At 38.7% G+C, this 13,642-nt stretch overlaps 1 protein-coding gene across 1 annotated transcript; it reads left to right on the top strand.

The window, feature by feature from the left end:
- The first annotated feature begins 8,089 nt into the window (after nucleotides 1-8,089).
- LOC110895533 lies at nucleotides 8,090-11,996 on the top strand. The gene is made up of 2 exons (XM_022142854.2): nucleotides 8,090-8,300; nucleotides 10,612-11,996. Exon 2 carries the CDS (start codon nucleotides 10,627-10,629, stop codon nucleotides 11,719-11,721), a length of 1,095 nt encoding a protein of 364 aa, XP_021998546.1. The 5' UTR covers nucleotides 8,090-8,300; nucleotides 10,612-10,626; the 3' UTR covers nucleotides 11,722-11,996.
- The last annotated feature ends 1,646 nt before the right edge of the window (nucleotides 11,997-13,642 follow it).

Consider the following 13,642-nt stretch of genomic DNA (forward strand, 5'->3'; position numbering starts at 1 on the left):
TCGTCCAATGGTAACGTTACTCACATTTTGTATACAAAACCCCAACATACCGGCAGTAATTGTAGAATTACAAAGACTCAATCACTGCTAAATTGCATTGTAAAAAGGTTAAGGTTTTGTAAAAACTGTTAACAAAAAGGAGATTACTCACAAAAAGGTTTACATAAAAAGAGGATTACTCACATTGCTGTCTTAGGTTATTCTTTAGGGTTTCCTGGTGAATATCTATAATTTACACAAATGCACGTGTGTTAGTATAATAACCCATTTTAACATTAGTAATACCCTCCCCGAGACGGCATTCCAACGACTACGTCGGGCAGAACCACGACAGCTGTTACGGAACCCTAGATCAATCGGGCAGCGTATCTAATACGTCTCCAGGGGTTATAATACTTACATCGTAGCAGAACCTCGCTATTTTAGGGGTATAACGCCCGGGTATAATAACACTACTACAGAAATTGTGATTGAGAATCGAAAATTGAACGAGCAGACTGAAGGCCCGTTGCCTTCTATTTATAGTGCTGTAATCTCGTCCCCTCGCGGCCCGCGTGACATTTGGGCTGAGCTTACGCGGCCCGCGTCAATGCTGGGTCAACGCGTAGCTTGGCCCGGTCATCGTATAGCTTCGCCGTGTGTTGGGCCACGTGGCGGCCCAGGGCTGCGCCACCTTCCAGCTCGCTCGCGGCCCGCTTTAACTTAAGCGATCTTGTACGCGGCCCGCATCAACTAACGGTTTAAACGAAATCTGGTTATACTCTCGCGCGGCCCGCGTTAGGTTGAGGTGAGGTCCCATGCGGCCCGCCTCAACTTAGTTTTTATTGTTTTTATTTTATTTAACATGTTATATTGTATTTTGGGCTCGGTTTTCACATACGGGGCACATATAAAGACACATTGAGATATTTAAAATATATTAGGGTGTTTAGAAATATTATGAGGGTGTCGGTTTTACCGAGGGTTGTTATACCAAAAGGTTTGGACAGAATACGTGACCCTACCAGATCTTAATGTGAAGGTACCGGACCCTTTGGATCCGTTTGGATTGGATGACATCATTTGGAATACAAACCCTACGACGAAAGCAACAAAAAGGAAAAAAATGGGGCAAAATGGGATCAAACACAAAAAACAAAGAAGAGACGACTATATCTTTCCAGAAAAAAGAAACGACGGTAGAAAAAAGGTCAAGAATAGAAGTGAAACAAGGTGTATGAACAGCAGTGAGACTTCAAATAGAGAAGCAAATAGCTTACAAAGCAGGATTGAAGGGAACGATGGAGCTGAATTGGATTGGGAGAAAGAAATCGCAAAAGAGACTGAAGAAACAATTAAAGTAGGGGAGGCACTAAAGATAAAGGTTAGTAATTTTACTAGTCAGATAAGAGAAATTGTGGAGGAGGAAAGGGAGACGAACCTGCAAAAATGAATTTTTTGTCACTAAATATTAGGGGAGCAGGGGGGAGGAAAAGGCAGTATGGGTCAAAAAAATAATCAAGGAACACAAGGTGAATGTTTTGTTTATTCAGGAAACACAAATTACGGGAATAACGGAAAATTTAGGCAAAAAATTTTGGTCAGATACAGAGTTGGAAATAGAAACAGTAGATGCTCAGGGGCGATCAGGGGGGTTACTAACTGTTTGGGATCCTCAGACGTTTAGAAAAGAAGAAGCGTTTAGATTTGAGCATTTTATAGTGGTTTCGGGTTTCATAGAAGGGATGGAGGTTAGAGTGAATCTTGTAAATGTGTATGCACCAAACGACACGATGAAAAAACGAAATGTTTGGACGGACTTAAGCAGAATCAAAAACCATGGTGAAGGTATATGGATAATGGCCGGGGACTATAATGAAGTAAGAATAGAAGAAGACAGAATGAATTCGAAGTTTGATGCAAATAATGCCTTGGTTTTTAACGGTTTCATTGCAGAAGCAGGTTTATTGGAGTATCAAATGATGGGTTCTAGATTCACATTCATGACCGAAAATGGATCTAGCATGAGTAAGATCGATCGAGTGTTTGTCTGTGATGCATTTATGAATAAATGGCCGTTTGCAAAGCTTGAGGCATTACCTAGAGGTTTTTCGGATCACAATCCTTTATTACTGACTTGTGTAACAAAGGACTATGGGCCGCCTCCTTTTAGGCTATATAACTCTTGGCTGTCGAAAGAAGGTATTGATGAGGTAGTAATTGGGACGATAAAAACGCAAGCAAATGGTGAAGACTGGATAAAGAATATGGGTGCGGTTTTAAAAATGGTGAAAATAAAAATAAAAGAGTGGAGGAAAAAAGTTTTAATAAAGGAGGAGAAAGAGATAACGGAAGCAAGAAAAACGATAGAAAGGATAGAACAAATGGCTGAACAAAGGAAACTAAAAGAAGACGAGAAAGAAGCAAGAATGAAAGGAAGACTTACGATTCGGAGACATGAAAGGCAAAAGATAGCAGATATGAAACAGAGGGCAAAACTCAAATGGGCAAAATTGGGAGACGAGAACTCGGGTTTCTTTCACAAGATAGTGAACTGTCGAAAAGCAAGGAATCACATAAACAAAATCTCTATAAACGGCATAGAATTTAGTGAACCGAAAGAAGTAAAGACTGAAATTAAGGAGGTTTTCAGGAAAATGTATGAAGAACCAATGAAGAAAAGACCAAAGATGGATAGGAGGGGTTTCAGCAAGTTAACAAACGAACAAGCAAAAAATTTGGGGAGGGTCTTCACAAGCAAAGAAGTAAGATATGCAATATGGAGATGTGGAGAGGAAAAAGCCCCGGGTCTGGACGACATGACTTTCAAGTTCTTGAAGAAATATTGGGAACACATTGAACCATTGGTCATGAAGATGATGAAGCAGTTCCATGAAAGACCGTGTATACCGGTAGGGTGTAATGCATCCTTCATTGCGTTAATACCAAAGGTACGTGACCCATCGGTTATTAAGCATTTTAGACCTATTTCGCTCATTGGCATAATCTATAAAATTATCGCCAAAGTATTGTCGCAAAGAATAAAGCCAGTAATACCAAATCTTGTGAGTAACACTCAAACGGGGTTTATAGAGGGAAGGTCTATTTTGGAGGGGCCATTAATTGTGAATGAAATTATATCTTGGGCAAAAGGAAATAAAAAACAGGTTTTCATTTTCAAAATAGACTTTGAAAAGGCATACGACTCGATAAATTGGAAGTTCCTGCTAGGAAATTTAAAAGAAATGAATTTTCCATTTTTATGGAGAAAATGGGTTGGGGTGAGTCTAAAATCCAGCAGGGCGTCGGTTCTGGTCAATGGGTCACCAACGAAGGAATTTTGTATGTCTCGTGGGCTAAGACAAGGTGACCCGCTGTCACCTTTTTTGTTCATCTTAGCAATGGAAGCAATAAATGTTTTAATGAAAAGGGCCATTAAGAAAGGTTTATTCCAGGGAGTAATCCTACCTAGGGGAGGGCCTATGATATCACACTTATGCTATGCGGATGACGCAATTTTTATAGGTGAATGGTCGGGTGAAAACATTAAGAATTTGAATAGAATTCTTAGATGTTTTTACTTGTGCTCGGGGTTGAAAATAAACTTAGCAAAATGTAACCTTTTGGGGATAGGGGTAAAGGATGTTGATGTGGAGAATATGGCAAAAACTTTAAACTGTAAAACAGGAAAAATGCCCTTCACTTTTTTGGGTATACCGATTGGGGCAAACATGAAAAGAACCAAAAACTGGAAACCAATAGTTGATAAGTTTAATTCCAAATTGTCTTCTTGGAAGGCAAGGTGTCTATCAATGGCCGGAAGGATTGTTTTGGCGAAAGTTGCATTAGGTGCACTTCCAAATTATTTCTTCTCAATTTTTATAGCACCGAAAAAAGTGACAAAAGAGTTAGAAGCGATTAGAAGAGATTTTGTGTGGGGAAAAAAGAATGGTAAATGTAAGATGAGATCGGTGGCGTGGGATAAAATGGTCAAGGCAAAAGGGTATGGGGGGTTGGGTATTGGGGATATAAGAAGCACAAACTTAGCATTACTATCAAAGTGGTGGTGGAAGTACAAAGAAAATCCTCAAGCTTTATGGGTGAGAGTCATAAAAAGCATTCATTATAATAGTCGTTCGACATCGATAGTACCTACAAAAAACAAATTAAGTGGCATATGGAAGGATAGTTGTGGTATAGAAAAAGATTTTCGAAGCTTAAACTTGTCCTTAAATAAGAATTTGGTGGCAAAAGTTGGGAATGGGTGTAAAACGAGCTTCTGGAAAGACATTTGGGAAGGACAAACAACACTAAAGGATCGATTCCCGGAGGTGTACAAACTGGCAAGAAACAAAAACAGCTTGGTAAATGAAAACGTAACAAGAATAGGGGATACCGAAATCTGGGAATGGGCTGGGTTGAGGGCGGCAAGCAGCGAACAGGAAAGAGATCAGGTTGAGGAGCTATCAAAGGTACTAAAAGAAGTCAAGTTAAGTGAAAGAGAGGATGCATGGAGATGGAAGACAAAAATGAATGAGGTTCTGTCCGTGGCATTGATAAGAAATGAGATAACAAAGGCTACCTTAACAAGAACGAGACGGCATGGGAATTTTGGAACAGTTGGGTACCACCTAAAGTAAACCTATTTGTGTGGAGAGCAACTAACAAACACATAGCGGTAAAGCTAGAACTTCAACGGAGGGGAATTATGCTTCAAGACTTGACGTGCCCAAAATGCGGAAATGAAGACGAAAGCACTGATCACCTGTTGGTAAATTGCTTAATGACGAGAGCTATCTGGTGGAACATCATGTTATGGCTAAAACTACTGGTGGGTGAAGAAACTATGATATGTGAAGGAATGTTACAAAGAATTCAAGGCTTCAATGGATCAAAGGAATGGAAGAAACTAATAATGGCAATTGTGATGACAACATTTTGGCATATATGGAAATCGAGGAATGATTGGGTTTTCAACGGATATAAAGGTTCGACAGGAAGAATAGTTGATGAAGTAAAAGGGATGTCGTTTTTGTGGATTAAAGAGAGATCAAAGCTAAAAAATCTGGTTTGGGATAGGTGGAAGAATTTCAACATCAGAGATGTAATCAAGTAATCTTGTATTTGTACTTATTTTTCTGTTTTTCGTCGTTTTTGTTTCATTGTATTTGTACTTTTGGGTTTTACAGCTTGCTGGCCCGTGTTCTATAATCATAGAATTCCCACCGTTTTCAAAAAAAAAAAAAATTAAACCTCTACATATTTGCCCCAACTTTTATACAAAGATACATGAAAGGAACACTTCGGTTACACCTAAAAACTAATGCCATCAAGTTGACTTCATTCACGTCAACCCCATATCCAAAAAAATTGAATTTATGGAGATTGATTTTAAGACCGGGCACATAGCTTTGAAGAGTGTTCTGAGTTGGATGCCCTTATTGTAGTAGTTCAATCGTATGGGTTCGGGGCTGGGGCTGATCGATGGGAGTGGGTTTTGGACGCAAATGGCGAATTCTCGGTCAGTAGCATCCGGAAAAAAGCTGAAAGTTTACTTTTCTCAGACCTCGGGTTGGAGTTTGAGTGGAATAGTTGGACTCCGATTAAAGTAAATTTCTTGATTTGGAGAATTGTTCAAGACAAAGTACCTACAACCATGGCCCTTGCAAGAGGAATATTAATGTCCTAGATGTTCGATGCAAACTGTGTGGAGACGAGGAAGAATCGGCGCTGCATTTATTTGGTACGTGCAGAATTACTAATCAGATTTGGGAGTTTATAGTGCATTGGTGTCGGATACGTCCTATATATGTGTTGGAACTCAAAGACTTAGCCGCTATACACAAGAGAAATAGGGGGTCAACTAGATGGAAGATGGCGGTTTATATGGTGATACAAACTGCACTGTGGGTTATTTGGAAACACCGGAACGATGCCGTCTTCCATGACAAACAGATTAATGTGGCTCGGATAAAGGAGGAAATCAAACTATTCGGGTTCCTGTGGTTAAAGAATCGGGGAAAGGACTCAACTCTAAATTGGGAGAATTGGTGTGGTTTTAACTTAGGTGTATGAGGATTTGATTTGTAAGTTATGTTGTTATTTTGATGTATGAAACTTCCTAGTGCCAGCTTCTGTTTAACATTGGTTAACCAGTGGCTTTCAATAAAATTTGGTTGGACTTTCAAAAAAAAAAAAAAAAAAAGACCGGGCACAAATGAAAACACCTCAATAATCCAACCACATTCATTAAACATAGACATGACCATTCACTAGTAATCATCGCATTGCTCTCCAAACCTCACAAGCCTTATTATTATATATTATAAATTAGCAACAAAAATGTGTAATTCAAGTTGTACATTATGCTTTTAGATTTTTTCAAAAAAAAACTTGATTTTTTACTTTTAACCCAAAGGTTTTTACCTTTTACCCAAAGGTTTTTACCTTTTACAATTTTAACCCTACATAATTTGTTTTTTAACTTTAACCCAAAACTTTCATTATTTGTAATTTAACTTCACAACTTTTGTCACTTATACTTTTCATCTTTCGCAAATTTTCGTTTCAAGTATAGTTCTAATTTTTTTGAGTTAATACGACGTAACGTACGACTGGTTCAACCTTTTTATGTTTTGTTTCAAATTTTGCAAGTTAACACGGCGCAACGTGCATGTATGGTTCAACGTTTTTACCTCTATTTTTTCATGTTTGACAGGTTCATCGCAACACTCAGATCCTAGGTCGAGTCAGTGTTAGTGGTCGATGACGATTGTGTGGCATTAGTATTATTTGACACCGTTTTACGTGCCGCGGGGTGTGCTTTGAGGGGTTTTCAAAGAAAAAATGGTTATGCATATGGTTGTTGTAACCTTGGCTTTGGGGGTTTTCCAAAAAAATAGATTTTTTTTTTACTTTTCAACCAAAAGTATTTCATAAATTACTTTTAACCCAAAACAATTTGTTTTTACTTTTAATCCCAAACTTTTTATCTTTTGCAATCTATCCTCACAACTTTTTTTACTTTCAACTTTGGCCCTTAATAGTTTTCATTTTCCGCAAATTTTTCGCTTTATGCTTGGTTCTAAATTTTGTGACTTAACACATCGCAACGTGCGTCTTTGATTTAACGTTTTTACGTTTCGTTCTAAATTTTGCGAGTTAACACGACGCAACATGCGTGTGTGGGTGAACGTTTTTACATCGTTTTTTTTTTCCTGTTTGATAGGTTTAACATAACGTGCGGATCCTAGATCGACTTAGTTATAACTAAAGAATCTCCGCCGCATTGGCGGGACGCAATTCTAGTTGTTATTACTTGACAACGCATGTTAGTCAAATAAATAAAATGATCTCGTTGTCTTATCCCTTTCAAACATTATTCAAACACATGTTAGTCATTAATCAAAACCGAAGATCTAACCGACTCTAAAATACCGTGGATCTACTAGCACCAAATTTGATCAAGAATGCAAATAATGAAATCCCAATTGACATTATTAATTAACAAATATATATTTAACTTATAATCATCACTATATTTATACAAGAATAAACTCTTTTTTTATTTCTAAAACAACTTTTTTTCATACTCTAAAATAGCAGTTATTGAAAGGTTAAACTTATTTTTTAAAGTAAAGTCCATTACTTAAATTTAACCCATTAAACTGCAATTTTCTATATAAGTGTGTCAAGAATGAAACATTTAAAACTAGTGGCGCAAAATTGAAAAACTACATAAGTTTAGGAGTTAAATGTCATTTTAGTCCCTGTGGTTTAGGTCATTTTATCAGTTTAGTCCAAAGGTTTCATTTTTCGTCTGTGGGTCCAAAAAGGTTTCAGCGTTGCCATTTTAGTCCACTGGGTTAACTTCATTCATTCGTTCATTTTATATGGTCGAATTGCCCTTATAGTTAACAGAATTACATATAAAATGACCGAATTGTCCTTCTCGTTAACGGAAAAAAATGAATGAAGTTAACACAGTAGACTAAAATGGTAACGGTGAAACCTTTTTGGACCGACAGACGAAAGATGAAACCTTTGAACTAAACTGACAAAATGACCCAGACGACAGGGACTGAAATGAAATTTATTTAACTCTAAGTTTGGACGGCAAAGTCAAAAGTCCTAATCGCAGATGAAGACGAACAACACCACCACAAATCCCACTAATATCACCCATTATTCAAAATTGTTTCATAAAAATCATCAATATATATCATTCTGAAACATATTCTCTTGTTAATCCTCTGATTCCTTGAAGCTTGCCAAAACCCAGATCTCTGCATCAACGATTTCTGACGTTATACTTGACGCAGGTTTGAAACCCTAATCTTTGTTTTTCTTTTTTCATACTAATTAGAGTTTAATTATGGTTTTGGAATTGAACAATTGAGTAAAATTAATTTATGTGTTTATCTCTAAGGGAGAAAGTTATGTGTGTGTAGGATTATTAATTATAGATCATGTTTGAGGTGAATGAACTTGATTGATTATTAGAAATTACTGTGGATCCATGTAGCTTTTACTGATTTTTTTTCATCATTATGATAAAAAAGAATTAATATTAGAATGTTGGTTTAAAAAGCGCGAGTCGTTTAGGTGCAGAAAGCCGACTTGACTTAAGCGAATCGTTGTTTGTTGAGTAATAGTTCGAGTAAGTCTTGAATGAGCACCCCGAAAGCTTGATGCAAATAAAAGAATTTTTGTTCTACGTCAGTATGTGTGGGAAGTGGCGCTCGTATAGGTCGGTTGGGGCGTGGTATATGTGGCGGTTTGTGGAGGGGATGGGTGGTTCGGGTAATGGAGCGGGTGCGGCGGGTTTGGGGAGTAATGGGATGTTGGGCAGCAGCGGGCCGGGCAGTCTGAACAGGCGCAAACGCAGCAGCAGCAGCTTCAGTTGCAGCTTTTGGAACCGATTAATAGCATTGGGAATCTCCAGTTGTTATTCTGATACTTTAATTTATTAATTGGTTATATATATGTACGTGGTGTCAAATAGATATGCTTCGTGTTGTGTCTTTGTTGGAGGGTAGAAAGATAGCTTGTATATGGTAGAATAGTTTATAGGTATTCGTTTTAGCAGATTCTAGCTAGGCTTGGGAGACGTAATTCGAATATGCTTCTTGTTTGCCCTTTCTTTATGGGGTTCTTGAATGAAAAACGGCAAGCTTGTTTTGAAACCCGAGATGGGGTCTAAGTTACATAAGGGATATTTTATTTTGGGAAGTCTGTACCGGTTTTCTTTCAAAAAACACCTGTGCAGTTATGCTGCAAATTGATGAATACCGTTTTAAGGTTTATACTCATTGAATTAGTATGTACGATTTTTCCTTGGTAGTTGATATAGGTAAACCATAGCTTAGATTTGGGTAATATTTATTTTCGTATTTTGATTTATACAGCTTTACTTGATCCTTGTTCAAATTTATCAACACCATGTATGTCTTGCTCAGTTATATATATGTTAGTTTGGTCTTCACTCTTCCGTACATAGTTAGATCAGGGCTTTAAATAGCTTCTGTTAGTGTTCCTCATTTTTTGGTTTTTCCTTAGGGGGGGGGGGGGGGGGGGGAGTGAAAGTGCACTAATTTTAACGTTATTTTACTAATTTTATGGAAATAACGTTAAAAGAGGGGATGGTTAATCATGCATCATGTGTTGGCGTTGATAGCCGAAAGACAAGGGGGTACATGCACTAATCGGCAGTTGTCTCAATTGCTGAGTGTTATGTGCCTTATGTCCAAGGCTTGATGCAAAACTACTATCGAGCCGGGGGTCACCTCTCTATTCCTACGGGGTAAAGGTAAGGCTGTCTACATCTTACCCTCCTCAGACCCTACTTTAGCTTTGCTATTGGTGGGATTTACTGAGTATGATGATGATGATGATGTCTTCGAGCGATATGTCCTCGTCTAATTCTGGCCATTGAATGAATGAAACTTTAACGAATAACTAATAGATTTCCTATCTTTAATATAGTAGCAACAAAACGGATTTTTCCAATGTATAAACTAATAATTCCAATGGCTTTGGCTAGCTGATCCCTTATCTCATATACATTTTTTTATCAAGCTATGCAGTTAATATCGGTGATATGTCAGTTATCGGTCCCCATGTAAAATATCGGTAGCGATATTATCGGCGATATTGACTGATGTATCACCAATAATTGACCAATATAACCGATATATCACCGATATATCACTTAATTGTTGTTAAATTGTTATATATAAAAATTTAACAAGATATTAAAATTACCAATATCTCACCAAGATAACCTATATCAAATATCGGTCCTTGACTGATATCCAATGTTACTTTTACCGCATCAAGTACACTGTTCATAATCTTTTTCATTCTTTTAGTTGTTTTTACATATTATAGTCCTAGTCTCGTAAAGACTTTAGTTTTAATCGAGATGTGAATGAAGCATCGCCTCAAGACCCTGAGGCTTGTTCTGCACGCTTTTTAAAACCAAGATTAGAATATATCTATCCATTGACCTTTCTTTGTCTTGAGAAACAAGATTAACTGTTTTATGACTAAATGCTAACTTCTTTTACAAGAAAACTCACCTCAGTCAAACAAACTATCTATAAAAGGCTGATATTTCATCTTTGTTTTCAGGGATTTTCAAGAATCATGTCTTTCACCATAACAAAGTCAATACTGATTGTAACCGCCATTTTCAGCTTCTTTCAAGCTCCAGTTTCCGCAAGCTCGCCCCACGTTATCAACTTCCGATCACCCAACCTTTACCCCGAGTCACTCGCATACGACCCAACGGCCCAACATTTCATAGTCGGCTCCCTCAACCACCCAACCCTCCTAGCGATATCCGATGCCGGTGTGGTCAACACTCTAGTCAATGATCAATCCCTCCCTGACACCTCATCCTTCCTCGGTGTCACCGTAGACATTTTCCACCACCGTTTGCTTGCAGTCGTCTACAACCGTTCAGACCCTTCCAATGGTGCGCTTGCCGCCTATGACTCGCGTGCGCCGCACACTCGCCTCTTTCTCACCACCCTCCACGACCCTGCATCATCCCCGACAGCCGCAGGGGCCAATGACGTCACTGTCGATTTCTCGGGCAACGCTTTTGTGACGAACTCCGCCAGTAACTTGATCTGGAAGGTTGATCGTGACGGTAAAGCTTCGGTTTTGTCTAAATCGAAAGTATTTAACAAAACAGCCGCAGTCCCCGACATGCTCCACAGCTCATGCGGGCTTAACGGTATTGCGTATTGTACCAAAGGGTACCTTCTTGTCGCACAATCTAACACCGGTAACTTGTATAAAGTCGACGACGAAGAGGGTACCGCTAGAAAGATTAGATTAAACCGGGAATTAACCGCTCCTGACGGGATTGCGCTTAGAAGGGACGGTGTTCTATTAGTGGTGTCGCAACATAAGCTTTATTTCATCAAGAGCGATGATAGTTGGAGCGAAGGTGTGGTTTATGACGAAACTGCCCTTGACTCTGAGAGTTTCGCGACGTCAGTGACTGTAGGAGCGGAGGACAGGGTCTATGTGCTGTATGGTCATCTGAAAGAGGGTATTTTGGGAAATTCGCAAAGGGATGAGTTTAGTATATTGGAAGTAAGATCAGAAGATGAGAGTGCAGGTGAGGCGGTTTGGGTGTATGTGTTGATCGGGTTTGGTTTGATCTATTTCTTGATCTGGAGATTTCAAATGCGTCAACTTTTTACGAACATGAACAAGAAAATTGCGTAAACCGTTTATGTTTATATTCTGCTGTGCTTCAAGATGATGGTTTCTACAGATATATTGAAGCAAAAAAAAAAAAAAATTGGTGATTTTTTTTTGCAGATTTTTGTTGAATACTTGCAGTTTTAGATACTGAGAGAGTGGAAGGTTTGTGTAGGTTTGAATACCTTATGTAACTGTTTACATTAAGTGGATTTATGCTTTAATAATTTGTATTTCTAAAGTAGTTACTATTCTTATACCAAGGAATGTAATAGTATGAGTAAATTGCCATTTTAGTCCCTGAGTTTTGTCCAAATTTGTCTTTTTAGTCCAAATAGTTTTTTTTTGCCTCTGGGTCCCTGACTTTTCCCTTTTGTTGCCATTTTGATCACATACACTAACTTCATCCAAAAACTCCATCTTTAACCAGGGGTATTTTGGGGATTTTCATTTTAAATGTTTTCAATTGCCATTTTGATCCAATTTCAAAAAATCAAAAAAATTCCAAAAAATCAAAAAAATTCCAAAAAATTCTAAAAAATAATAAAAATTCTAAAAAATCTAAAAAATCAAAAAAATTCTAAAAGAATACAAAAAGTCCGTTTCGGTGCGAACCGTTTCAAACCCGAACCGTTTCGAGCTGAACCGTTTCCACGCGAACCGTTTCGACCCATACCGTTTCGAGCCGAACCGTTTCGAGCTGAGACGTTTCGACGCGAACCGTTTCGAGCCGAACCGGTTCGGCTCGAAACGGTTCGGCTCGAAACGGTTCGCGTCGAAACGGTTCGGCTCGAAACGGTACGGGTCGAAACGGTTCGGGTCGAAACGGTTCGCGTCGAAACGGTTCAGCTCGAAACGGTTCGGGTCGAAACGATACGAGTCGAAACAGTTCGCGTTGAAATGGTTCAGCTCGAAACGGTTCGCGCCTAAACGGTTCGGCTCGAAACGGTACGGGTCGAAACGGTTCGGCTCGAAACGGTACGGGTCGAAACGGTTCGCGTCGAAACGGCTCAGCTCGAAACGGTTCGGGTCGAAACGGTACGGGTCGAAACGGTTCGCGTCGAAACGGTTCAGCTCGAAACGGTTCGGGTTCGAAACGGCTCAGCTCGAAACGGTTCGGCTCGAAACGGTTCAGTTCGAAACGGTTCAGCTCGAAACGGTTCGCGTCGAAACGGTTCAGCTCGAATCGGTACGTGTCGAAACGGTTCGCGTCGAAACGGTTCGGCTCGAAACGGTTCAGTTTAGGATTTTTAGAATTTTTATGATTTTTTAGAATTTTTTGGAATTTTTTTGATTTTTTTGAATTTTTTTGATTTTTTGGAAATGGATCAAAATGGCAATTGAAAACATTTAGAATGAAAATCCCCAAAATACCCCTGGTTAAAGATGGAGTTTTTGGATGGAGTTAGTGTATGTGATCAAAATGGCAACAAAAGGTAAAAGTCAGGGACCCAGAGGCAAAAAAAAAACTATTTGGACTAAAATAGCAAATTTGGACAAAACTCAGGGACTAAAATGGCAATTTACTCTAATAGTATATTAGGCCGTGGGGCTTGGGTTGGACATTTGGTGACACGTGTAAAGGGAGCCAGCCCACGGGATGGTTACGTGTCCGCGGGGTATGACGGGGCTTGGGTTGGGCTTGGGTTGGGCGGGTGGCTATGCCATCTCAACAATTAATTTTAATATATATTTATATTTATAATTATACAAAAAATAAACATACATATTTAAAAAAAAAATACATAAACATACATAATAATTATGAAAATAAAAGACAGTCATTCTTCGTCGTCTTCGTCGCTTTCGAACCCAGAAATCGTTGAAATGTGTTCCACCAAATCAGCTCGAAGGTTCTGATGTATATCCCTTGACTTTATTAAAAATTCATTTGCCGCTTTATCTTCGTCTGTTACATTACCTGGTTGGGGGTCATCTTCATCAT

Source organism: Helianthus annuus, chromosome 12, assembly GCF_002127325.2.
Source record: "Helianthus annuus cultivar XRQ/B chromosome 12, HanXRQr2.0-SUNRISE, whole genome shotgun sequence".
NCBI classification, from domain to species: Eukaryota; Viridiplantae; Streptophyta; class Magnoliopsida; order Asterales; family Asteraceae; genus Helianthus; species Helianthus annuus.